The following is a 26,895-nucleotide window of genomic DNA, read 5'->3' as shown; positions in this document are numbered from 1 at the left end:
AGGGACCCTACACTGGAGCAGGGGTGGAGGGTGAGGAGAAAGGAGTGGCAGAGACAAGGTGTGATAACTTAGAGCAGAGCAAAGCCCATTTGCTGTCTCTCTCTGCTGCTCAGGGGCAGAAGGAAGGGAAAAACAAAAATGAAGTTGAGTCCAGGAAGAAGGGAAAGGTGGAAGAAAGGTGTTTATAAGATTTAGATTTATTTCTCAATAACCGTCTCTGTTTGATTGGCAATAAATGTATTAATTTATCTGAGTCTGGTTTGTCTGTGACAGTAACTGGTGAATGATCTCCCTGTCCTTCTCTTGACCTGTGTGTCTTTCGTTGTGTTTTCTCTCCACTCCACAGACTGAGGAGGGATGTGACAGAGGTTTTGGTCTGCACCTGGCATCCAGCCAGGGTCAACCCATTATGCTGTTTAACCATGTATTTGTCACGTATCTGGCTCATTTTGAAATACACAAAATCTTCATGAACAAGATCAGTTTTTGCAACTACAGTTTAACTGCAGCCTAAATAAATATTTGACATCAGCCATGTGATATGTTATAGACTTTTCAGTAGTGAAGGAGGTCAATGACAGACATTAAATATTTAAACTTTAACGTAGTAACTTACAGGATTCTTCATATGCTACAATTAGAGCAAAAAATTGGAAGTTCAGAAGCATGCCACTCTGTATGGATGCAGACTGCTATCCTGACAGAAGTACAAAAATGCAGATTCATGAAACCAATGGCATTTATCATTATGTAGCTTTGTTTGTATCTCTTTTACAGCTCCAGAAAGTAAATGTCTCATTACATACTGCAATAGATTGATATTTTATAGCAGAAGGAGAACTGAAGTGTCAACTGCTGTAAGTTCCCAATGGCAGATTTAATGTATTGGCTGGGATGTTTATTTCATTAGTAAACAGAATCTGGAATGACCTGAATAATGAGTCTGTAAGAAAAACTTTCTAGCAGATAAGAATCATAGAACAGTTGAGGTTTGAAGGGACTATGAATGGCTTACAGTTCAGAAGCCTTTTCAATGGACATGGATATCTTCCACAGACCAGACTGCTCAAAGGCCCATCTACATTGGCCTAGAACACTTCTAGGGATGGGTCCAATGCCTCACAGATCTCATAGAAAGAATTTCTTTCTTAAATCAAATTTAAATTTACACTCTTTCGGTATAAAGCCTTTACCCCTTGTCCTGTCTCTCCAGGCCCTTGGTAAAAGTACCTCTCCATCTTTCTTTTGAGACCCCTTTAGATACAGGAAGGCTGCTATAAGAGCTCTCTATGAAAGAACCTTCTCCATGCTGAACAACCTATTCTCAGGTTCTAATATGAGACGGATCATTTGGGTATCTGCTGGCCGTGATCCCTTATCTCCTGAACTGAAACAAGACATTAAGTTCCTGTTACACTCAGTGTGCAAAATGAAACAAAAAGAGTAATGTGACCCTGAAATGTGAGATTGGAGTGAGTTTCCTGATTGAGGAAGTATTTGGTGTTGGTGGTTACAGCTTGAAGATATACAGTGTATTTACTGTAAGCTCTCAATTTCTCACTTGTCTGAAAAGTGCTCTTTTTTTAGTAAATGAGATGACTGATTACCTTCCAATATATTTTCTATAATTTTAATATCTGTGAGTCAGCAGCAGAGTTGCTTGTGAGTCAGACTGATGAACATTCTCTAATGGCTTCACTAATGACAAACCAGAGTGGAGAGATAGGAACTTCTTTCTTTCATGTTTTGTTTTGGAGGCCATTTCAAAGGTTCGTGTAAACCTGCATTGCAGGCTTAAGAAAGATAAGCAAAACTTCAGTTTTCCATAGTTATCCGCAGACTTCCTAATCTTCAGCTGTATTTTGTTCTTCTAAAAACTCAACAATTGTTAGAAAGTTAGCAGAGTTTGTTTTAATGCCATTGTTGCAGACTAAAACTCTATCACATTTTCAATGTATTTTGTTAAGTTTGGCAATATTCAGCTGTCAGGCTTTAGCTAATACGTAGACTGCAAACATTTTAGAGGGCAAGATTAAGACCGTAAGCATTCTTGGAGGTTCTACAAATGCTAAATAATGCTGATATAATAAATAAATTAATATTTTATTACTTCTTCATTTAATTCCTGCTTAAACTTGTTTGCCCACTCATTAGCTTTATTACACTGGAATTTTTCTTGATTTCTTCCAAGATTACAGGGAGAACTAACGGATCTTAAAGAAATTGATCATAATAATATCATAAAATCATAATGTAAGTCAATAAACAGAGAAACTTAAGGACCCCCAATGTAGCCTGGATATTTATGAGGACTTTTGAAACACAGAGGTGTGATGAAGTGCTGCAAAGAATCACATTCAATACATATGGAGATTTCTTATATAAGGACATACAGGTACCTACTTGGCATCATTTTACAGGGAATACTTTCAATATAGGCTGTTAGAATTTCTACTTCAGTGTAAATTTTTTATGCCATAGGATCAGACCTAGGTTTGCTAAATACATAAAAAAACATAGATTTTCTTCCACTGCTACAAACCAGCTTTGCCCTCTTCCATTCAAAATAGTTGAACTCTAAAAAACAGTATAAAAAATTTAATTGTTTATATCTCTTTCTCTTCTCCTTATGGAGAAGGTAGTTGTTACCTTATGAATATAACTCTAGAAATTAGTTATGATTAAGAGAAATTAAAATGAAGTAGTAACTACAATTAGTGAAGTAAGAATAAAGATTAGGATAAATAGATACCTGTTTTCTTCTTGCTGACTTAGATATACTTCTGGAATAAAATTCCAGAATTATTCTCTTCTCTCTGGTGACTAGTGACAGGACCTGAGGGAACAGCATGAAGTTGTGTCAGGGGAGATTTAGGCTGGATATTACGAAAAGGTTCTTCACCCAGGGGGTGTTTGGGCACTGGAACAGGCTCCCCAGTGAAGTAGTCACAACACCAAGCCTGACAGAGTTCAAGGAGAGTTTGGACAGTGCTCTCAGACACGTGGTGTGAGTCTTGGGACTATCTAGTTCAAGACCACAATTGGACTTGGTGATTTTTGTGAGTCATTTTCACCTAGGGTGTTCAGTAATTCTGTGGAAAGAAATAATATGCTTATACTTTCTGAGCAAAACCAATATCTAGTCTTGAATTTTAGTAAATTAATTTTACATTCTTTTGAAGTAATTTTTATCTCAAAGTCCAACATATCTACATTTTTATCTTCAGAACTCAAGCACAATATGAATCAGTTCATTAGAAACACAGGTTTATTTTTGTCTCATAGGAAGCTAGGCTAAACTCCCGTTTACTTACTGACTTTCTGTGCAGTGTAGTATGAGTGCCTGTCACACAAATAATTCATTTGTAACCTATGAAATGTGTCCTGTATTGCCTGGGGCGGGCAGGGGGAAGATGGTTACTGCTGCCTAACTAAGACTTGGTTATGGTTACTTGATATGGTGAATCTTTGCTTGAGCAGAGGCACAAGTAGTATCAATTTATCCACCCAGCTTTGAAACAGTCAGCATTGATCTAGTGAATTAGGAGCCGAGCTTGCAAACTTCTTATTTTTGGAAGCTGTGTCACTAGTAACCTGGTGACAGTCCTGTACATGTGCTCCTCAACATGAGTCTGAAAATAATGGACCAAATCTTCAACTTATATAAAGTGAAGCTGTATTACTGCTACTACTGATCATCAACCAGATTACAGTAGTGAAGAAATTAGGCTGCTCATTTAAGAAATCAATTTACCTGTACATATTGTGCATATTTCCCTCAAGAAAGGGAAAATTTCACATAATTAGAGACTTGTAATGGATAAAATCTCTTGAATGAAACATAGTATCAATTAATGACTTAGGTGACTTTCTAATTAAGAGAAAAAGAATATTTTCAAAACAGTCCAGTCTTCAAGGATTGCCTAACTCTAATGATCTTACACAGAAATTCAGTTGTGTCAGAAACCTAGTCAAGTTTGCTAGCAATGTGGCAGTTCAGAAAAAAAACTGTTTTCCATGATCTTAATTGTGTTAATATGCATGCAGGTTCACTGGGCCATAAATTGGACAACCTTCATTTTGTAAACATAACTGTAAAAATCTTGAGAAATTTTGTAGGTGCTTTGTCTTGAAAAGCAATTCTAGTACTGGAGTCTTTCATAACCATACAAAGTCTACCTAGATGGTCAAAAGGCTGGCTCTATTTAGGAATGCCAGGCCGCAGGGTTTTTTGGCACCAGTATTTCATTTCTTGTGATCTAAAGCAAAATTTAGTGTATTATTCACAGCATTTTTAGAATCAAATACCTGCATTCTTAGAAAAGCAATTAAAAATAGAATGGCAAATTTATAATTGGTTTAATCATCTGTGTGAAATACACAGGGTGGAACTTACTTCGGAACTCCGGGTGTTTTGCATGATTCACTTAAGCACTCAGTTCTGTGGTGGCCTTTTTAGACATTCATCTGATCTTAGAAGTAAGATAGCTGCTCTTAGAAGTAAGTGTCTGGACATTGGAGGTAATTGTAGGACTTTTTAATCTGTTCTTCATTGTTCATTTGTACAAAACTATGCACACCTGCTTGACTTTCATTGTCCTTTTATTTCTTTCAGAAAAGAGGTTAATTTAGTCAGTCCTGAAAGGTCACAGTGAATCAGAATGTGGGGGAGAACATAAGTATTTTCAAATAACAGTGACGCAGACAATTGGCTCTGGCTCTACAGTGCAAGATCCAATATTTTTTCTATTTGCAGTGTTTGGCAATTAAAATTACTTCATCATAGGGATCCTGCCTTTTAACAGTGTAGTGCTTTAGCTACTGAACTAATTTCATACTCCTTTGCTGTGGTGCAGAGGAATCACCTGTAAACAAGATAAGGAAGAAATTGAGGGCATGGTGGAAGCATTCACTGGGAAACAATCAGAAAGCTTAAGAAATAAGCCCTTACTTCGATCAGAAAGGACTTAAATTCTCAGATCTGAGAGAACAGGAGAGGCTCAAGATACGTTATCAGATAAAGAACTCAGTTCCACTTGAAAAAAGAAAGTGTGCTGGTGGGTTGAAAAAGAAATTTGACATGCAAGTGTTACAGGAGGGTTGAACTTGGAGGTCACCAGTATGGAAAGATTTACACACCTATATGAGACCTCATTTTGATAATGACAAAACTAACATCTTTGTAATGGATTGCAGAAATCAAGGGAGCTAAGTGTATGTAATGAAGTATGGATTGGTATAGATTTTTTGGTGAGAAATTATAAGGAAATTTAAAGTTCATTGTTGGACAGTTTTGTCAGTTCTGAAGTTGAACATAGTTGTGATTGTATAGATATGCTCTGGCTACCTTAACCATTGGGCAGACAGAAAAGCCTGATGGTCTGCAAGGTCTGTGTAGTTACTTTTTTGCCTGCTTGAGGGATCAATGGCTAACAGTTAATTGTCTTCCCTTACCTTAATTAAAACTGACTAGAACATGTGTCTATGACTGTAATTACAAGATTTACTGCAGTATGGGTAAATTCAAGGGTGAGGGATGCTTTTGACACTATTTAAAGTGTTGTGGTTTTTTCCTGGTGCTGTAAATATTCACATTTTAATTTATTTATATATATATATATATATATATGCGCATGTATATATATATTTATTTATAACATGTATAATTATACTCTTATGCTCTCAAATAGAAAAACTTTTTTTTTTTTGCTGTGAAAGCATGATTATTTTCTTGAAAAAACCAGCAGTTCTTAACTATAGAAGGTATAGTATGGCTTCTTTAAATTAAGCTATGCCAAGATTTTTTTTCTTGTTTTTCTTTCTTCTGAATTTTATTTGTAACATAAAGTAATTCCCTAAAAACCTGGTCCTGTGTACACTATATTAATTTCCCCATTCTTGGTATCTCCATATCTGTGCATATAGCTCTTTGTCTCTAGGAAGGAACAGTGGAAACATCCAGCTACTCTTATCCTAGTAAAAGGGAACAACTTCAGAAAAGCTACTACATCAAATAAGTAAGAACCTTAAAAATAAACAGAAAACACAGACTTAGATCATTATGATTGTAGCTTCTGATACCAGGTAGATTGTCTCAGGTTGGAGTTCCTTGATCAATGGAGGCTCCTGCATTGGGAAGAGTGAAAAATATAGTTCTTTTAACTCTACCCAGCAGATATATTCCTTTATAGCCATGGACAATTAATTTCATAATCACAACAAAAACTGTTAAGATGGAGTTGTTATGCTACAGGCTGATATAAAAGTAAAGCATTTTCATATCAGCTTATTATACTGCTGTCTGTTGAGGAGGGAGAAAGCATACAAATGTTTATTATTCTTAATCATTAAATGTGTTGCTGGGGTTAAGGCCAAAGACATAGAAAATACATCTGGTACTTCAGTGGGCTGATTTTCATCTCTGTGAGTAATAATTTTACATTCATTCTTCTCCACACCTTCCTTTTGTTTTGGTACCATATATTGTGTTACATTATATTGTTACTATTGCAGTGCGAAGTTAAGAGTAATGAAACCAAAACCTTCAAAGACTATTTTTTTTTCCTGGAGATTTTTGAAAGCTGTCTACTTTAAAAAGAGGATTTGTTTTACAAGAGCAAGCATCAAAGTCTTACTTCTCAATATTTATTGCTAACTCTAATTAGAATTTTTTCCAGTTGTGCGTGCCAGCTTATGACACAGTAAGATGCCAAATTATTGAACAACTAGAAGCTGCTTTTCTAAAGCCATTCAGAGAAGGAACAATACATGTAGTAATTGATTCTTGTGATTTATGAACAATACAGAAATTCATTCAAGAGATTTTACTATTATTTTATGAGAGTCACTACATGTTAAAGAACATAAAGATTAAATTACAACTTTCCAGACAGCTTTTGGGAGCAAGAAACTTTTATACACACTAAAATCAAAGTTTCCAAACATTCTTAATTTTTTATTAAAGACTGACTGGCATTATAGTAATATGTAAAGATCTTATATTCACCTAAATTTTTACTTCAGTAGACCTGAGATTCATCTTGGCTTAGGTTATCCTTCTGCCCTGTTTGACCATTAATTTCTGCTTCTCTTTTCTTTGTATAATTTTTTTTTTCCATGAAACAAGCTTTTTTTCATCTTTTTTCTTATTCCTGTCTTTCCAGAGCCCAATTCATTTTTTATTTGGATGTTTGAGGCCAGTTATTTTGTATTCTGTTTGGTGACCTGCTGTATCCGTTGTATCCCTAGCTTCACTAACCTAACTTCATGAATTTTTGCCAGTAGTTTCAGTTTTGTTGTGAGAAGTTCATTTCTGGTTGTCTTTTTATATTCAGAAGGAAAAATCAGAGAAAATTTAGGTTTTGTGACAATGCAGATTTTATTCTACCTTTTGTATTCTTTCTAAGCAGATAGTAGCTTTGATGATGGAGTGCAATATTGATCTCTTGATATTTTCTACATTTTGAATAGGCCATTGAGATTCAGACAGAAATTTGAATTCCTTGACAGCAAACCAAGGTTCTCAATTCTTTTCACAAACAGTCAGCCATTTTCAAGTATATTTTCAAGAGGTTGCCAAAGCTTAATGTGGAAAATACAATTTCCTTAAATCTCTCATTTCTGAACATGCATATTCGATCTAAATATATGTATACATATTTACTGTTATCTAGATGAATGTTTTAAGTTACAATTAACATGTTTCCTTAATTAAACTATTCATTTCTATTATTTAAATGGACACAATATTAATCATATACCACTGAATTTGAATTATGATGCATGATGATACATTTTGCAGAAATAATTTATCATCATTTATAGAAGTACATATCTCTTAGTGTACTCCTTTGAGTACGTACCTCTTAGTGTGAAAATGAGCAGTCCATGGTACACTTGTGAAATGTGAGCTCATTTCCTTGGAAAAAAGAGTGTTAATTAAACAAATAATTTGCAATACTAAGATGCAGAGGACTGCAGTTTTCAAAGACTAAGTTTTTCAAATAGCTACCAATTTCCACTGATACTTCATATTTAGATTTGAATGTGGTTTGTTTGTTCATTTTTATCTTTGCCCTGACAGAAGTGTCACCTGTGTAGCAAGTAGGTAGGACTTAAACTGGAGCATTTCATTCAATGCATGAAAATCCCTACACTAATTTCGTAAAATACGGTGGTGGTAACAATTATAATACTCCTCCCTATGTTTTGTGACATAATCTAAGTAGCATAATCCGGGAAGTAAGTAAATTGAGACATGGAGGTTAAGTAATTTGCCTGAAGCTAAACAGCAAGCAATTAAGAGAGATGGGATTAGAAATACAAAATTTTGGCTGTCAGCCCTCTCCTCTGTCCAGGAGCCAGCTGCAACTTCCAGTGCTTTTGGCTTGCAGTTCTATCTCTTCAGACTAAACTTCAGAGAATTTGTTTTTTCATACTACTTAAATATGAACTTAAAAGGAAAGCATGACTAGGACTGATACTATGTTTTAATGTGGTTTTTTTTTTCATTTTTGTAGTAATTTATAATTTGTAAATTGTATCTGCTTTTGCAAGAAAATAAAGAATGAAATCTTTGTTGGCAGTTATAGTTTAGTAATTTCTACTTTTCTTTTAAAAATTGGCATTTTCAAAAAAGCATAAATCACACTTTACAGTTATGGTAGGGATTTCAGAGTGAAAACCTCTATGACAGGGCAAATGTAACTTTTTTTTTTTACTTAGTTTTAAGAAAAAGATCTTTATTTTGTCCTACAAAGTCCTATGTCCTTCTTTTAATAGCATGCTCTTGACTGAATATCAGTTATATGTAGTGTTAAGATTTCTAGGTAACTCTTTTTAAAAGAATAAATTTATGTTTAAGACAGAAGAATGGAAAATACAGTTATTGAGAGATAGATGAGCTAGATACAAATTAGGAACAGCACCATGGGTCACAATTATCATAGATGTATCTCTAACCACTGCAAATTATATTAAAAATTACTGAAGTAACATGGCTAACCATGCAAGATTCTTGTAAAGCAAGTGCAGTGGTACACCGATATACAGGATATCAATACTTGTATTGTCAGTGATTTTAGGTAACAGGTAGCAGAAAAGATGTCATTGTATGAAGTGTTACTTCATACCAGAATGAAAACAGAAGTTAACTTCTAGTGATTAGAGGTTTACCTTTATGTGGTGTTATGTTTCTTTTGGTTAGGTTTCTGCTTTTTAATTAAATCTGTGATCTGGCAACACCTTTCTTGTGCATATCTTTGTGTGAGGTTTTAGTTCTCATGTTCTTACATGCTTTAATATGCTTCAAATTTATGCTGGCATAACTTTACTAGAGACAATCTAGAGCAATTTAGCTCCTGTAGAAGTTCATGGCGCAGATGAACCTTGAGCGCCTTGTGACTAGTATTTCTTGCATTTTTGCAGTACATTGTCCTTAATGACAACAAAATGTGGTTGGTATTTACAAGACCTATACACAGCAGGACTCTGAAAATATACAGTATCAAAAATACTGCCAGTGTAAATACATTCTAATCAGTGCTTTTATGTCTGCATAGCCATATCCCAGAGCAGGCTGCTTGTGCTGTGCAAACCATACTGATGTATTGTAAGTGACTTGTAGGCAAGGAACTGGGACAGTCCACTGGGGCTTTTAGTCACTGAATCTTTTTTAATATCTATAAACAGTTTTCTGACCTAGTTTATGAATGTCTGCTTATGCATCAGCAGTGCATCATCCTACAGGCCATGCTAACCTGTCTTACAGTAGAGCTAAAGGTAGGCTGCACTGCATTGCTCACAGAGCTTGCTAGTAAGAGTATATATTCTTTCTATGTGGCTGGACATCTAATTTAGGTTTCATAAAATTGATTCTTGTAGGTAAATGGTAAATGTTGGTTTATAATTAATAGAGGGAGGTGGTGACCAAGTTCTGGGATGAAGCAGGCCTATCTTCGTAAGAAGAAAAGAGATTTATGAGTCTCTACTAACTAGGTTTTTTAATTATTATTTTTTTTATAGCAGCCTTAATGATAGTGTCTTACCAGTTTAGCTCAATAAATTATGCTTATGTCAAGTCATGTTATCTCCTAATGCTTGTCTGCAAGTAGAAAGTCATCTTGAACCCCTTAATGTCCCATATTGCAGATGTTCATATGGGCTGTGAGATTTGATGAGACAGAAGCATACTTCTGCTTGAATAGGAATAATGAGAATTTGCTTATGTGGTTGCCTTGTCAAGCATTAACACTGAATCATATTAGTATGTAGAGTCAGTATTATTACTAGATAGTTGATTTTGCTTTCACAGTCAGTAATCAGTAGTTCACCCTGTGTATAAATGGCAAGGTATGCATTTTGTTGTTTTTAGATAAATAAACTATGAATGGAAGTTACACTTTGTTGTTACAGACCTCCAATTTTATGCTTCCTCACTTTGGTACCTGTATTTTGAGAGTTTTAGTAAGACTGAAACACTTCTGAAGGTCATCTCTCTAGTCATAACCCAGATATTCCAAGTCCCTAATTGAAACTTGTAGTGTCTCATTTATTCCTAGCTTTCTCTTAGAGCAGAAGTCTTCTGGAAAGCGATCAGCTTGCCTGGCATTTTAAAATTCACTGCTTTTACTTTGCACATTGAAAAGGAGTGTCAGCTCTCAGTTACCAAATAATTCATATGGAGTCTGCAGACATTAAAATTTGAAAAAGAAGCAGTAGAGAGCTTTGAAGCAGAATTTCCTTTCGTTAAATTAGTGAATATGACAAGGTTATGTAATATTCCTGGGGGATAAAGTGGTGCACGTCACTAACCTTTTAGATTCAAGAGGCTTCATGCTTTTTATTTGCTGCTGAAAGAAGGCTTAGTACTGGATTTACTAGCAAGGTCCTCTCTCTTACTCAGGTAAATTAAGTCCCACCTAGCTTTTATGTATAGTTTTGTGATAAATACTATGTATATACACAAGCCTATACCTTTTTTGTTTTGTATTGTGCATTTCAGGATGTGCTGGTTTATGACTTAAAGACATATCTGCAGCTGGGTTAATATCATGAACAGTGGGTTAATAGTGCTGGAATTCCTATAGGTATGGGGAAAAAGAAGGGAGAATTCTTGCCCTCCTATGCGTTTAGTGAATACTGAGTATTACTTAAGTCATATGCCTGAATCTTTCAGTGCTCAGGTTAGTCAAACACTAGAACCAAACATCCTGATATTCTCTTTTCTTGAACTACAGTGTAAGCCAGAATTTTTGTGTAGAAACAACTGAAGACACCATGAAGTAAGGGGAGATTTAGAAGCAAACATATACCACTTTTATTTTCTGTGGTGGTATTCAAACGAAGGCTAAATTTTGTATTTAAGCTAATGCATATGTAGCGCTGATAGCTAAGGCTGGGCACCCAACTTGAGGAATGAAGGCAAGAAGGCATGGGTGTGGGAATAGGCCTGGCTTTGGGAGATTTCTCCTTTAGTCTGATCATCTATGAGACTGCCTGTGATAACTTGCGAGCCCTGGCTTCCTGTCAGGTGTAGCTGTATAGGGCAATAGTATACTACACTACACAGTATTGCTACTATAGGGCATTAGTTAATGGCTGCTGCAAGTTTCACACTAAATGTCCCAATAATTTGTCATGAAACTAGCTTAATTTGTTAATAGGGTGCCTGCAACAGTTTTAATAGAAAAAGAACAGCAAGAAGTAATTTTTCAGCTTCTTTCTACTTCAAATATAAATGTATTGGTCTATACTATTAGTAAAAGGGTATTTTTGCAGGTTTTTCATAGGTTCTTCATATTTGTGAAAGCCTTTTTCTTTCCCTCTGTTAATGAAAGCTAAAAATGAACATATGTGTGCGTGCATGATATTAGTTGGCAAATAAATGTCTGCTGCTGTCTGTGTTAGTTTGTATACCTCCCATGTCCCTAGGGCTCAGATAATGTCTGTCTCTAAAAAAGCATACATAATCCACAATGAAATGAGCTGGTAACAAGGTTTGCAGAGCTTAGAAGTACACATGAAATACCTGCTATTTCAATATCAGACCTTTTGGAAAACGTAACCTACCTGTTCCACTTCTGAGGTCTTACTTGTAAGACATAGTATTTCAGGGAAGAATGAACCTAATGGTGAACCTACTACACAGACACTGCATTGCAGGGAATTTGAAAATATAAAAGATAGGATTGACTTGTCATATTTTCCTTGAGACAATCAGCAAGGGATTTTTTAATTTTATTTTATTTTTTTGAGCTCATTTAGTAAGCAGGGTGGGTATGCTCAGGCAGATTGAAGGTTGGGAACTGGAGATGGCTGCTAACTTGGAAACATAGCACCAAAGAACCAACCAGAAACCTCTCTCAAAAACCAGTCTTTTGTTCTGAGTGCTTTTGCTTTTAGAATAATACATGTAGCAGAAAGAAGGTGAGGAGATGAGTGTTTCAGTTATATTATCAACATTTAATAAGTATTGTATGGACTGAGTTTTTAAGAGGATGGTGTAATGCCTGTAAATCCTTTACCCAGATTTTTGGGAAACACGCATTTGTACCTAGGAATATTTTCTGTGAACGAAATGGATCTAAATTTTCAGATGGACTTCATTGGCATGGCTGAAATGCATTTAGTAGTTGAAAGATAAAAAAACTGATTATTTTCATTAACAGGATAATAAAACCATTCAGCTGCTCAGAGTATGATATCTGAATATTGTGCTTGTTCTTGCTGAAGGATGTTAAGGCAGGTGCAGTTTTCAGAGGTTCACTGAAAAAATTGTGACAGCTTGTGACTTGAAGACTAGAGCTTTTAGGAACATACTACTTGTTAACCTAGGAAATTCTTTATGCAGATTTCATGAATGCAAATTATTTATTGTCCTTCTAAAAATGAAAACTAATTAGCTTTCCTGACATAGCCAGTGTGCAGGTCCACTGTAAGTGGAGGTTAGAACTAAGATGAAACAATTACTTGTAAAAATAATCAGTCTAACTGATGTCACAAATTATTACTAATGAGTAAATAAGCAGCTAATGCTGTATGTAAGGGTGTTTTGAAATTTCTAGTAAGTAATTTTCTATTAAGTACTATGTGTGTGTATATATATATATATATATGTATATATAATTTTGATATATTAACTACTGGAGGAATTGTGAAAATAATAACTGATCATGTAATTTGTAATGCATCAATACTGTATCAGACTGTGATTACGTGCAATTATTTGCCTATTTGTTCATTTTTACCTGGATGGGAGTCTTCACCACTTTCACCACCATTAAATATGAAGGAGTCTATGGCCTTTTTATTTGTTCTTTTTATTCAGAATGTATAGCATTTTCTCATAAGTCTGTGGAATACAGTGAATGTTGCAAAATGGGAAATGGGGTAAATAAAGGGGTTTGGTTTGGTTTGGTTTGGTTTGGTTTGGTTTGGTTTGGTTTGGTTTGGTTTGGTTTGGTTTGGTTTGGTTTGGTTTGGTTTTGTCTGTGGGATTTATTTTGTTTGATGTTTTTTTTTGTTTTGTTCTGGTTTGGTTTAGGGTTTCTTTTGTGGTTGTTGTTTAATTCCCTTTCTTTGGATTTTTAGTGTGTCAGAAATAATCTGAGTATGTAATCTGACATGGGAAGAATCACTAAAAAAGTTTTTACTCAGAGTGAGTCCAGTTGCATAACCCCTTGAAACTTTATGTTGCTAGGCCAGTAAGACTATGCTAAGTGAAAATTATTCTTGTGATTTTATGTGTGCCAGACCACATTGTTTACTCTGCTCTCAACCTACATTTCTGAGTCTGAGCTGAAAGCATTTCATGGGAACAGCTGTGATTGTCATCTTCCAACTTTTATTGGGATAAAACAAATCTTTAGAACAGAAAATTTTACTGTAATTTTTAAGGCGTCTCCTCAAATATGTGTGAATTTATAGGCAAATGAGGTATTTCAAAGAAGTGTCTTTGCATTTTTAATTTTTTCTGCTGTCTTTTTTCACCCTTGCTATACATGCTTACAAAGGATACAATATGATAGATTTTTGGCAATTTTTATTCTGAGCTAATATACTTTTTCATATTTCAGGCATATTATGAAGTTTAGTCCTAAATTTAAATATTTTATACTATGAACTTTCCCACACCCCAAACAGAGAATCTAGAAACAAATGTATTATTATTAGTATTATTATGCATCCTCTATATATCTTGTCCATTTTAAGTTCATATGCTGCGCTAGCTGTATTTGGACTGCAGACATCCTCCTATTAGCTCTCACTTAAAAGAAGGTGAAGTCTTATCCTCGTACTCACCTTTTCTTTAGAGGAGTATTTCTGTAAAAATGTCTCTACACAAGAATAGTTTGCAGTAGCTGTGGAAGGAAGGGGGCTGAAGTAGTAATTTCAAAAGTATTTTGTCAGACATTTTGAGTGCAGATGAAAAGTATTACATACATTACATTACATTAAAGCACAGCACAGAGAACCGAACAGCAACTTCAAAACGGATAATTCTATAACAGGATGAAATGTGAATAAATTAATTCCATTCACTATTTCAGAATTCAACTTTAGAAAGACAATGTAGAGTCACATAAGGGAAGATAGAAGTGTCTTATGCTTGTGCCAAGATATTCAAATGTTCCAATCAAAATGAGTTATTTTAGTGTCACATTAAAAATATATTTTATGGAGCCATAATGTGCAAAAACCACTTCTATCTGGATAGTGGTAAACCATCTCTATTTCAGATGATCATGTACCCCTTGAGGGGACAGCTTGACTGTTTATTGAAGCAGCAGCCTAATTTCTATGGGGTTAAACTCTTTAAAACAAATAAATACAAGCTGAGTGTATTTAAGGTGCGCTAGCAATAAATTCAATTTTCCGACGTATATTAAGAGCATAATTAACAGTAGTTTACTAGTTGTGACTTCAGCTTCTCAAGAGTCCCAACAAGAAGTGTATACCTAGTAACAGATGGTGTGAGCCCTCTTGAATGACAAAGCTTGTGGTACTCTTCAGAAGTCCAATTTGCAGTATCTCCCAGTCTGATTTTTTTTTCTTTATTAGCTTTACAAGTTATCAAAATTCACTATTCATATGAATACCTGAGTAGGTGCTGGTGTATATAAAAAAGCAAAACTGGGGTGTTCTTGCATTTAAAAGATAATACTGCAGCAATTTTTATGATGCCCTCAAGAGAATGTAAGTGCAGAAATACAAGACGCTGATTTTAAGTGAATTTCACTTTTTTATTTTAATTACACTTCTGTTATTTTAACTGCATTTATTGATGTTGCCAAGGAAAGTTGCAAAAGTGCTAAAAGACTGATACCATAGCTGGTAACATACTACATCTTACTTTTTTGGCAGTTTTTATTGCAGTGGAAGGTCCCCATATAGATTGTTATTGTGCTTAATGAACTGTACTGTGGAGAGTTTTTCTTGAACTCTGTGCTGCTGTTGTTAAGGGAGATCAAAAATAGTTGTCAGTTCTCAATCAAAATTGCCCTCATGTTAATAAGCACAACTGTTTGTGCAGTTTAATTGTGTTTGCCATCAGAGTGCCTAACAGCTTAGGTCACAGTCAATGTCAAGAAACTGACAACATTAATTGTGGAGATAATTTGTGTCAAACCTTAATTAGCAAGCTTTATAAAGATAAAGGCAACAAATACTACTTTTCATTTTTTGCTTCTGCTGGGTTATGGTTTCACATACCCTTACACTGGTGGTGGTTGCTTTATATGTAACAAGATGAACATGTTGATTGAGTAATAAAAAGAGGGATTGTACAATACTTACCTGTCTCTGTGGCAGTTAGTTTTATAAAATTTTTATGTTCTAATAATTATTTATCTTCTCTGATATCATATGATACCTGAAAAATAAATTTAATGGACTTAAATTTAATGGATTTAATTCCAGTATTACATATAGGAATAGAGTTGTGGCAATGTTTTTTTATAGGAATTACTTATTTATATAAAAAGAACCTTTAACCCCATACATACCTTATTTTATTTCAGCTAGGTTATGGTCTAAGTGAAACACAAAAACTACCCCAATTCTCTTCTATACTGGACTGTGAAGCTTTTTTACTGATGTAGATAATATTAGTCACATCATACAAAAAAGTGGATTTCATATACAAACTTTAAACCTCATTTTCCTTGCAAAATGTCCACAAGTTGAAAATTGCATCATTATGTACAACTGCCCTTGTTTTCTGTGTCTAATGCTATGTCTCTAATGGTTAACAAACAACAGCTTTACTAATTGTTGGCCCAGCAAAAATTCACATAGGATGGCAAAAATACTGTTGTTCAGGTAGCTGTAGCTATGTTAAGTATTCAGCCCTATTTCTGCAGCTCTGTGATGTAGTAAATAATGCTCTGCAGAAGCTAGAATGCAATTTTTTTAAGGAGTCATGGCAGTCCTATAGTCTTTTACCAGATATTGGACAGTTCTACATGAAGAAATTGCTGGAAAACTGGTTGTACCTCTTACGGCAGTTGAGTTTGGTGAAAGATTTTTAGTTTTATTTATTGCTACATGTGCTGTTTTCTGCCTATGACCTACTGTACGTAGTTACAATGTGCTGTTGGACTTCGTCATGAAGTGTTTCTCTTTCAGTGGCTTGAGTTCTAACAGTGAACTCACAAAATGTCAAAAAAAAAAAAAAATTAAAAGGGAATGGCAGCGTGTCATTTTTCACTTGGTGGCCCATGATCACAACTTGTGCCACGGAATGTCAGTTTAGCAGATTCAGTCAGGTCTCTTCATGTATCACAGTGCTGAGTTAAAACACACTTAGAAAGGCTTCAAAGAGAGCAGTTTTGTTGAAACCCAGATGCTCATCATCAGAATGTATTTTTGTCTTTTTTGTGGCTGGGGAACCTGTGGCTTAGGAAATAATTTCTCGTTTTTCACTTAAAATGTTTTGGCATTAGTTATGGTATTTGGCTATAGTTTTTGCAATTTTTGACATCAGAGAAGTTCTTTTATAATTTCCCCATGGCAATAGTGGTACATTGTTTTGCTGAGATGTGCTCTTGCATTTGGGTTTAGGTACATTTTCACCAGGAAAATTAGCAGAGTGGCACTTCTAGGACCTCTGAGCATTCTGGAATGTTAAAAACGAACACATTTTCTTGACATTTCTATTAAAGAAAAAGCATGCAGATTTTCAGGAGCATTATTTTTTTTAAAAAATGCCCTTTTTTACATTAAGAGTAGGGTAAAAAGCTCCCCTAATTGCATTTTGAAAAATGGAACCTTGGCATTTTAAACTATTTCAGGATTTCTTCCAGTCTTGCATACATGTGTGACAGTAGTCTGCTGTGTTTCTTACATTCAAATAAACATGCTGACAGGCAATGGTGCCTATGGAAAGAACAGTTTTGCAGAATAAGGGGTTAGACATCAGAACCAAAGAACAGCAACGTAGAAATGAAAACTAGTACAGTACAGGTACGTACCTGCCTGAACTAAGAGAGAAAAGCGAAGAAAAGGGAAGAGGTAGGAAACATAGAGGAGCTGACTGCTTATGTACGAAGATGGGGACAAAACTGAATTACAAGAAATGGTATAAAGCAACTACTATGGAGGATGTATTCATAGCAAAGACCTGGGTTTTTTACCACTTACTGTCCCTAAGTTCTCACATCATATCATTTAAATCATTATCTGAAGGTGTATTGTATCTTTAGAAATTCTTTTGCTAAGAAACACAATTAGGTAAAGATTTACAGGAATTTTCCAATGTTTTTGTTCTCTATTTAGGTGTAATCTTACAGATTAGGATACGTGTTGCTATAAACCTGAAAATTTTGTCTCTCCACAAGTAAAATAATAATTTCAATTTGTTGTAAAATAAATAAAGGGAAGAAGAATAATGAATTAAAATGCCTAATCATTCTTTCAAAATGGTTTCTCCATTTCTCTCCCTCTCTTATTGTTGCAGTAGTTGGATCTTTTTTTAGTTCTCCTTTCTGACATAGTAGAATTTAGGAATGAACAGGAGCTATGCGCAAAACTGTACTCAAGCATAAATCTCTCTTCTGTTACAGTCCTTTTTGCCTGGCCTCTTAATACATAGTAATTTACCTCTACCATGCAAAATTACAAATGCTTTCTCCTAAATGTCACTGATTTTAATATATCAAAGGTGAGCGTCCTCTTTTCATGACACCCTGTGATCATAGCATCAAGTAGCAAATCATTATATTATTCCAGCTGATTGATGAGCTCATTTTGCAACAGAATTCAAATTGGATTTTTTTATTTATAATGGTGATAAAATATAATGTGTGATCTTGCTATTCCAATGCCATCAGATTTTGGTTTTAATATAAATTTCACTAGTAAAATCTATAAGTACTTTCCTGACCTTTTAGGGTTTCTTTTATAATGCTTTTTCTTACAAGTGAATGATATCACTGGAGAAACAAAGCATTTCCTTCTTTTTAAATTTTGAATTCTTCATGTGACCTTTTTAAAATTTATGTTTACTGCTTGGATTAATTTGGTTAATTTTTTGTTTGTTTCAGCACCACCAAAGTTTACAAGAACACCCGTTGACCAGACAGGCGTTTCAGGAGGAGTCGCCTCATTCATCTGTCAAGCCACAGGAGATCCGAGACCTAAAATTGTCTGGAACAAAAAAGGAAAGAAAGTCAGCAATCAGAGATTTGAGGTATTAGGTCCATTGTTCTGTTCCTCTGAAAAACATTTTATTCCAACCTTGTTTTTAATCCCACTATGTGTGCTTTATTAGCAGTGATTTAGCAAAGTAGAATTGACCATCAGGGATAATTTGGTCTGAATAGTCTCGAGAAGTTTTTAATTTTGAAAATTGGTAATGCATAGAACCATTAAAGAGAAAACTGCTACTTTCTAAGCTAGCATGGTTGAACTGAGGAGCTCTGTAGTGCCTCTGTTTGGTTTGCTGTCTCATGAAGTAGCTGGGGCCATTAGTTGAGCAGTGACTGCTGTCTCCAATGAGCAAACCACCTCCTTTTGTGACAACGTGCTCTGAGCAGGCCTAGTCTTCAGTTGCTTCTGCTGCCACAATTCCTTGCCCCTGTTGAGGAAAGAGATGAAAGGGGTGTTGTAGTTCCTGCTGCTGCTTGCTTTTGATTCTTTTCTTAACAATAAATTAAGAAAAGGCTTGGAGAAAGATAGTTCTCTCCACAGCCTTCAGTTAAAGAAAACAGTGAAAATTATGTGCTCAAAGGATTCTAGTTATTTGGGGGAAATAAGAAAACAGGTATTATTCCCTCCTGTAATGGCAAGAAGAATTAATGTCAAGTACAGACTGACCTCTAACATGAAGAAAAAATTCAGAAAATGTGGGAAGGCTTTTAGAAGAGATATCAAAACTGGCACTAGGAGTGTATAATTGTCTCTTAAATGTTTTTAGTGTTGGATAAGAGACTTCTGTTTCCTTAAAAGCAACTGTTCAAAGATTAATGATTTGTATATAAAACAGTTGGGACATGCATTTTATGAGCAAATGATCCAACATATAGTAATTAACAACCGAGTAAATATCAAAGTCCTCTATATTAATCAGCATTTGTAAAGATTGCTTGACCTGGACTTCATGTTAGATTTTTTTTGAAGAACTGCATTTCATCTGTAAACTAAATTTATTTTTTTGATTTTAGGTTCAATAAATATCTAAAGACATTGGAATTTGCTCATTAACTATTCTAATTTCTGGCTTGTGTATTTACTTCAACATGAAAAACAAAATCATTCATTTAAATGTTACCTCCAAGTGCCAAAAACCTTTTGCACTTTGCAGAGTATATGCAGAACTGTAATTGGCTAGTGGGATTAACATAGAAGTTTTATCATAAATTCTACATAATTTGTCTTCTTCTGTTCACAGAACTTTCACTCAAAATGAATTCTAAACAGTATATCTAAAAGTGCATGTGTATGTTTACTGTGTGTTATGCTGCAATATGTCATGGCTTATTTCCTAATATATATTAAAACCACGACAATTGCTTTCTAGGTACCTGTGTAACTGTTTTTAGGGAGAATAAGCGAAAATACAGTAGTTTTATTTCCATAAAAATTATTTGAATGTAACTATAAAAACACCTTAAAATGTTTTAAAAATATCTTTAGTGACTGTTGAACAAACAGCCGAGTATAGCCGAGTAAGATGGAATGTATTTCAAAGAAATAAATGACACTTGCCAAGTGTTTTATAATTTTTATCATGTCCACTGAGCTGAGCAGTTACAAAGAGTGCATACAAAATCATTATTTTAAGCAGCTTTTCTTCCTGTTCAAAACAAGGCCATTAATTCATGCCATAGACTCTCTAAATAAGAAAAGAAAAACAGTAGAAATGAGATTCAAAAAAGACATATGAAGCATTCAGGAAACAAGAAATGTCTGAGATTTGCAGCTGAACCAATATTTAGTTTTAGAATATTTAGTTTGATCTCTTTTTATCTTCTTTCACATTAATATTTTGTATATTTCTCTGAGTTACTTAAAGATGAAAGACCTCAAAATGTTTTACCTGGACATTATCATGTAGTAAATACAGCTGGAAAGGACTCTAGTCCTTCTTGTCCACATGCTTTCCCAGGGGTGCTGGGCATTACTTTTTTATAATTTAATAAACTTGGACAGTCTCCTACAGGATTTCATTAAATTTGTCATGATTATTTGTCCCCCACATGAAACCAGAACTCTTTTTCTGGAACTTGGTGTATGTTACAACCGGGGAACAAATAGTTTATTTCTTTTCTCTTGGCTGTTTATATTTGAAGACTATTGTCATTGAAATTTCTTGCTCACCAGCTAATTCTCCCAATTTACTGAGAATAGCACTGTAAGCTAGACATTGCTTCTGAAATTATGATATACAGTAAGGCCTTGAGGGTCTTCTCTATTAATCTTTCAGCTTTTATTTATATTGTAGATATAGACTCTGAATGGGGATTATTTTTTTCTTCTCTTCCTTTAAATTAATTTAGATAATAGGAATTACAAAAATCTACTTTAATTTTCTGAGAAGTCCTTCTCAGAGAAACTTAAAAAGGAACAGAAGAGGGAAAAATAAAAGTTAAAAATTACATCATTCTACCCTGCATGCAAAACTGCTTTTATTAAAATATCTATCTCACAAAAAGAAATAAAATCTCATTCAAGAGGTGGGGAAGAGTTAGGAATTAACTAGCTGTGATATGCAGGAAAGGGGAGAACTCATCACATGAAAAATAAATCAATTTTATGATACATATTTTTGAGACACCAGACTTGAAACTTAATCTCTGCAGTATTTTCCCAATCCAATCTGCTGCAGTTGTTTTCAGTGTCTGTCCAGATACATTTATTCAGCATTCAGGTTTAAACAATAGCAATTACTCCTTTTTGAGTATGTCTGAGACATACTTAAAATTTTGGATCCTGTGCTCCCATTTTTTTATCTATAAATTGTTAGTGTGACTGCTTAAAGACTGGAATTTTTCTCTCCCTCATAAATGTCAATTTTTCCAAGAATTCTCATTATTCCTTTAATTGTACTAACTAACAGCAAATAGATATTTTGTCTTGTCTAGATTTGTTTAAAGCAATGGCTTTACTGAAAGAACAAGAAAAAATAATACATCCTGTGGGCTTTCAAAAAAATTCAGTATCAAAAATCCCCGGGGTTTTATCTTACTTTCACCTCCTCAGCACTAAGCAGCAACTGAGAAATGCATACAATGAAAATAACGAGATGCAGGGCACGTTTACCATCATTTCTGACCCTGGACTTTATATCTCTCTTATTGTCAACATGTACAGAGATCTCATGGGTTGATTGTGTGAAAATGAGACAGAAAGACACAAGGACATGTGCAGATAGGCATATATGTAAATCACTTTGTGCATTAATGTATAAATTATGGACAAATACTAATTATTCTGTAGAGAAAAACAAAAGGAAAAACTTGAAAATTTGAAAAATGAAACTTTGTTTATAAGTGCCATTTACCTGATAGTAGTACTGATACATCTCAGTAATTTTTTTTTATTTCTTTTTTAAAAAATAGATTAAATAGATTATTGCTATTACTTAATTATTAAGAAGGTTTTCCCAGGACCTATGGAGCATAGCAGTACTCGCCAGTATTTGATGTGATTCTGACTGCAGATCATGAAGGAAATAAGATCTGTTCAGTGAATTTTCTAACAGAAATATTATTATTTCTTGTGTAAATATTGCTGTTTCAAAACTAAATCTTAGACATTTAGCCTTATTATTTAGTCTCCTAAATGATCACTTGTTGGATAAATTTACTTACTTTGTGGGTTAAATACAAAGCTAAACTGAGTCATTCTGTTTGGTTCAGAAATTACAGACAGTTTTTTTAGCTTTGGAGACAAATGAGTGAGTGAGCTGCACTTTGTAAGTAAAGAGGGACTATAGCTGGCAGCAAATAAAATGAATGGAATTGTCATTTGAAGGTAGAGTACTTTAGCTAAGAGAATTGAGAGGTATTGTTGGTGAACTTCAGAATAAGACAGCATTAAGTTAAAGACTTTTTTTCTTACAGCCCATGTTTGCTGGGTTTTGTTTTGTTTTGTTTTGTTTTTTCATTTGTTTTTTCTCCTGTAGTTCTTGGAGCTATGTTAAAGTGGCCACTGAGTACTCACTGAACAGCATTGTATGTTCCAGTATTGCCACTTAAACATTTTCCCATATGATTGGAATTTGTCCTGGTACATAAATTTGAAAAATGAGCCTATCTTTGGTGACTTGAATACCAAAAGTTCATGAACCAAAGTTCATGAACAGATTAGTTGAGGCATAGGTATTTGTAACAACATCTGTGACAGCTTTTGTTTCCTTTTATAGGTAATAGAGTTTGATGATGGATCTGGGTCGGTTCTCAGAATACAACCACTGCGCACACCACGAGATGAAGCTATTTATGAATGCGTGGCTTCCAACAGTGTTGGCGAGATAAGTGTGTCCACAAGACTCACTGTTTTACGCGGTAAGTTCATTCTAAACATAACTAATTCACTTCATAGAGCTCAAAGCAGTACATTGTAACGCAGAGGATTCTCTCTGGCAAAGTTAAATGCAGTTCTTTACAAATGGACCATATTATAGTCCCAATGCTCTTCATTATAAACTTTTTCAGATAATACTTGTCTAGAAAAAATGTCTACTGTGTTTGTGACTTTTGACCATAAAATTGTAATGTGAGTATGTAGGGTATGACAGATAAGAGTGAAGAAGAAATAGTGAAACAGGAGTGTCACACACAACAGGTTATTATATTAAATACTACTCAAGACAACCACTTTATGAATGCATTTGATTCACATTTTAGTGCTGCCCTGGGTACCTTATCTTTGTTCAATCAGCATTTACACAGAAATTTGCTCAATTAACAGTGACCTTGAAAAGTTGCATGAACAGTTTTTAGATGAGGTTAAGCTGCTGCAAAATTTTCCTCACAAGAGACAATCATAAAAAAGGCAAATGCTTCTTCCACTTCAGATATATGTCACCTGAACTGTATTACTTCTAAAAGAAATTTTTTAAAACAGTAAAGGAAAAATGCAATTTTTTCAACTCTCTCAGGGGTGAGGGTATTAATATACTGACAAGCCTACTTTCTCCATAATACTCAGGGGAGAAAGTACTAGTAGTCAAATGACCTGAACATTTTGTTTTGTCACCTGAAAATGAATAAACACTGGATTTGGAGACACTTCATGAAATACCATACTCTTCAGTTTGCAGGGCTGGCTTTATGACTGAAGATTACTGTCTTCTATTTTGATATTACATGGCATTACAAGGTTTGCAGAATTACTTGGTGCCTGTTTATAGGAATTGAAGATGATTAAACAGCTTTACAGAATTTAGAGGAAAATTTGTGGAATGTGTAATTGCAATATGTTTTTCTTGATCCTCTAGCCCAAGCAATATAGGGTTACAAGAAGATTACTTTTTTCCTGTTATTCTGTGAAGTTGGATTTTTACTAGAAAAAAACCTTATGTAATTTTATTAGCTATTTTAATAATTACAGACGGCCCTGACATTAATGTTGGAGACAACTAGCAACACTTATGTGCATATATATCAAACAATAACCCTAAAGACATACATATTTCTTTTCTTATGGGAAGTTGGATGTCAGCAAACCTTTATTTAAAATTCTTACCTCTAATGCCATGATTGTTCCTTATATTATCTTTTAAAAATTCTTCCCAGTCTAACCAATGAAAACAGGAAGATTGATAGATTGATGTTCTAACATAACCATGGACCTGTCCTTAACTCCCTAAGATAAGCTTTTGCCTTTATTAACTGATAGGAGCACTTTTTATGTACAACTTCCACATTGTTGAAAATGAACAAAAAATGACATTTTTATATTCCATTGAAAGCTTTGCAAACTAAAGGGAGGTTGGGAAAATGAGCAAGGAAAAGCAAAAAACAGTGTGAAAACTCAGGTGGAAATAGTATTTTTTCTGTTCATCGTTTCTTGTAACGCATTTACAAGACTACTAGTCATGAAATGTGCATGCATGTGTTTTGAAAGAGTGTGCTCTAAACCAGAGTTCTCATTTTGGCTTTTGTAGAGAAACAGTCTTCATATCTCTCTACCAAAAAACACAGCAGTTGCAAAAGATAGAGGGGGTGTCTGAGTTTCAGAACTGACTGACTGTACAATGTGGTCTGTTTCTTTACTTATCCTGTTGATTATGAATCAAATTTTTTTAAGGCATATGTAACGTTTGTGACTATTTTTTGCTTGATGGTAAGAGCAATAATAATGGCTCAGTGCCTACTTCAGACAACACGAGTATTGCATTCTGTTTTAAAAGCAATACATAATGATATGCATATAGAGATGACTAATGAACAAAACATTATTGGTTATGAAATTAAAATTAAAATAAATTTCAATTTTAATTATTTTTTTTTAATTAAAACCACTAAAATACAAAGTTTGAGCATTGTTTCTAACCATAATACCCATGGCTTTTGCAACTGCTGGAATATATTTGCTCCAGGAGTAGATTTATGGATTTAATCTGAAATGGGGAATGTACGAGAACTCATGAACATACTGAGTGTGGATTTAGATAAAGGTGCAACATCAGAGAAAGCAAGGAGCCTGCAGTGAAACAGGGCATTATTAGGAAGTTTTGGTGGGATTCAAATTTTGAATTGCTAAAAGTACAATGGTTTTCTGTATTACTTCCCAAGACACAACATAATTCAGTGCTAAGGGCATTAGCCTGGAAGATAATTCTATTATTGCAAAGCCTCTACGTTGCAAACTTACACAAATCTTCATCCTGTATAGTCTGCAACAGTAGCATTGTGGAAAAACACGCCATTGATGATGCCTTTTTGGTACAGAGTTCCTCTGCCTCACACAACTGCTGTAGGAATAAATATATATTGCAGATATGAACAGGAATTAGCTAGATTAAATGAAATACAAAACAGAGCAGAGTGAGTTTTATCTGTAGTTGCTTAGGCTTTACTCATCCCTGTGGTATGTATGTGACTCTGGACTGCAGAAGATGCCTATATAACTTTCATATGTTCCTCTAACTGTTTTGCAATGGTTCTATCACAGACACAGCTTGGCACTTGTGCCTCTTGCAAGATCCCATCCAGAGGTGCAAATAAGATTTTACTCACAATTCAACCCAAAAGTATGCAACCCTAATATGATCAGTGAAATCAGGGTAGCTCTAGGAGCAGAAGTGTCTACCTACATTCATTTTGTTTGATGGCTTGTTTCACCCAGCTTGACTGCCACAAATACCTTCCACAGCATGGAGCAGCTACATTTTTCCTGATATGTCCTTGTCTTTACAGCTAAATTTGTCAGTTTTTTCTCTCAATGGCCATGTAGAGTAACTAGTTCCATGCCTTACAGATGCTGCCATGTTTTGTAAGGTTCCTAAACCATGACAAATTCTTAATATTTACGTCTCAAAGAACTATGAATATAAATAAATTTTTGGCTTCTAGACTTTGGAAGTTTACAGTGTGAGAAGGAAGAAGGGCAAGAAAGGCATCTGCAGATGATAATATTTCAAGGTCTTACAAGAGACAAAATACTGGATGTTTTTTATTGTTACTAGAGCAAATCAGGAGACATTCCAGGCTAAACTTCTACTTGTTAGGCTGAATATTGTGAGAGTCTGGACCAAGAATGAATGTCTGAGATAATTGGAAACTGCTTTTGATTTTCTGTGTTTAAAGAAGTTGGCTGCTTTCCAGGACAGATTCATCCGTATGAAAACGTTGTAATTGAAGGGAAACAAGGCTTGAAAAGAGAAGTCTGGAAGCTGCATGTCAGAGACAGGCAGACAAGAGGAGTCCATGCTATTTATTTTGGAGCTCTTTGCTTTTAAAGTTTGTACTGAGAACCGTAAGAGTGGAACAGTGCTTTGATTCTTTTATTTATCGGTGCTTAATACACATGCCATTCTAGCCAAGAATGTCAATGGTTTTCTGGGGGGCATTAGAAGGAGCACTGCCAGCAGATCGAGGGAGGTGATCCCCCCTCTACTCCGTCCTAGTGAGGCCACATCCGGAGTTCTGTGTCCAGTTCAGAGATCCTCAGTACAAGAGAGACATGAAGCTCCTGGAGCAAGTCCAGTAAAGGTCTACAAAGATGATGCAGGGACTTGAGCATCTCTTTTGTGAGGGCTTAGGAAAAGGGTCATGTTTAGCCTGGAAAAGAGACGACTGAGAAGGGACCTTATCAATGTCTATAAGTAACTGAAAGGCTTAGGAAAAGGGTCATGTTTAACCTGGAAAAGAGACAACTGAGAGGGGACCTTATCAATTTCTATAAGTAACTGAAAGGAAAAGTGCAAAGAGAATGGAACAAACTCTC

General features: G+C 34.8%; 1 protein-coding gene across 50 annotated transcripts in view; it reads left to right on the top strand.

Moving 5' to 3' along the window:
- Positions 1-26,895, top strand: part of PTPRD (protein tyrosine phosphatase receptor type D) — a 1,166,996-nt gene that overhangs the window by 920,641 nt on the left and 219,460 nt on the right. For 26 of the 50 annotated variants that reach the window (XM_033520262.1, XM_033520281.1, XM_033520274.1 and 23 more), the window contains 2 exons: positions 18,543-18,691; positions 22,865-23,006. In XM_033520262.1, coding sequence (XP_033376153.1) covers positions 18,543-18,691; positions 22,865-23,006 — 291 coding nt within the window. The remainder of the gene's footprint in view (positions 1-18,542; positions 18,692-22,864; positions 23,007-26,895) is intronic. The other 24 variants (XM_033520295.1, XM_015652791.3, XM_033520279.1 and 21 more) reach the window with 1 other exon arrangement.

Source organism: Parus major, chromosome Z (genome assembly GCF_001522545.3).
Source record: "Parus major isolate Abel chromosome Z, Parus_major1.1, whole genome shotgun sequence".
NCBI lineage: Eukaryota > Metazoa > Chordata > Aves > Passeriformes > Paridae > Parus > Parus major.
This window is presented reverse-complemented; position numbering and strand designations above follow the sequence as displayed.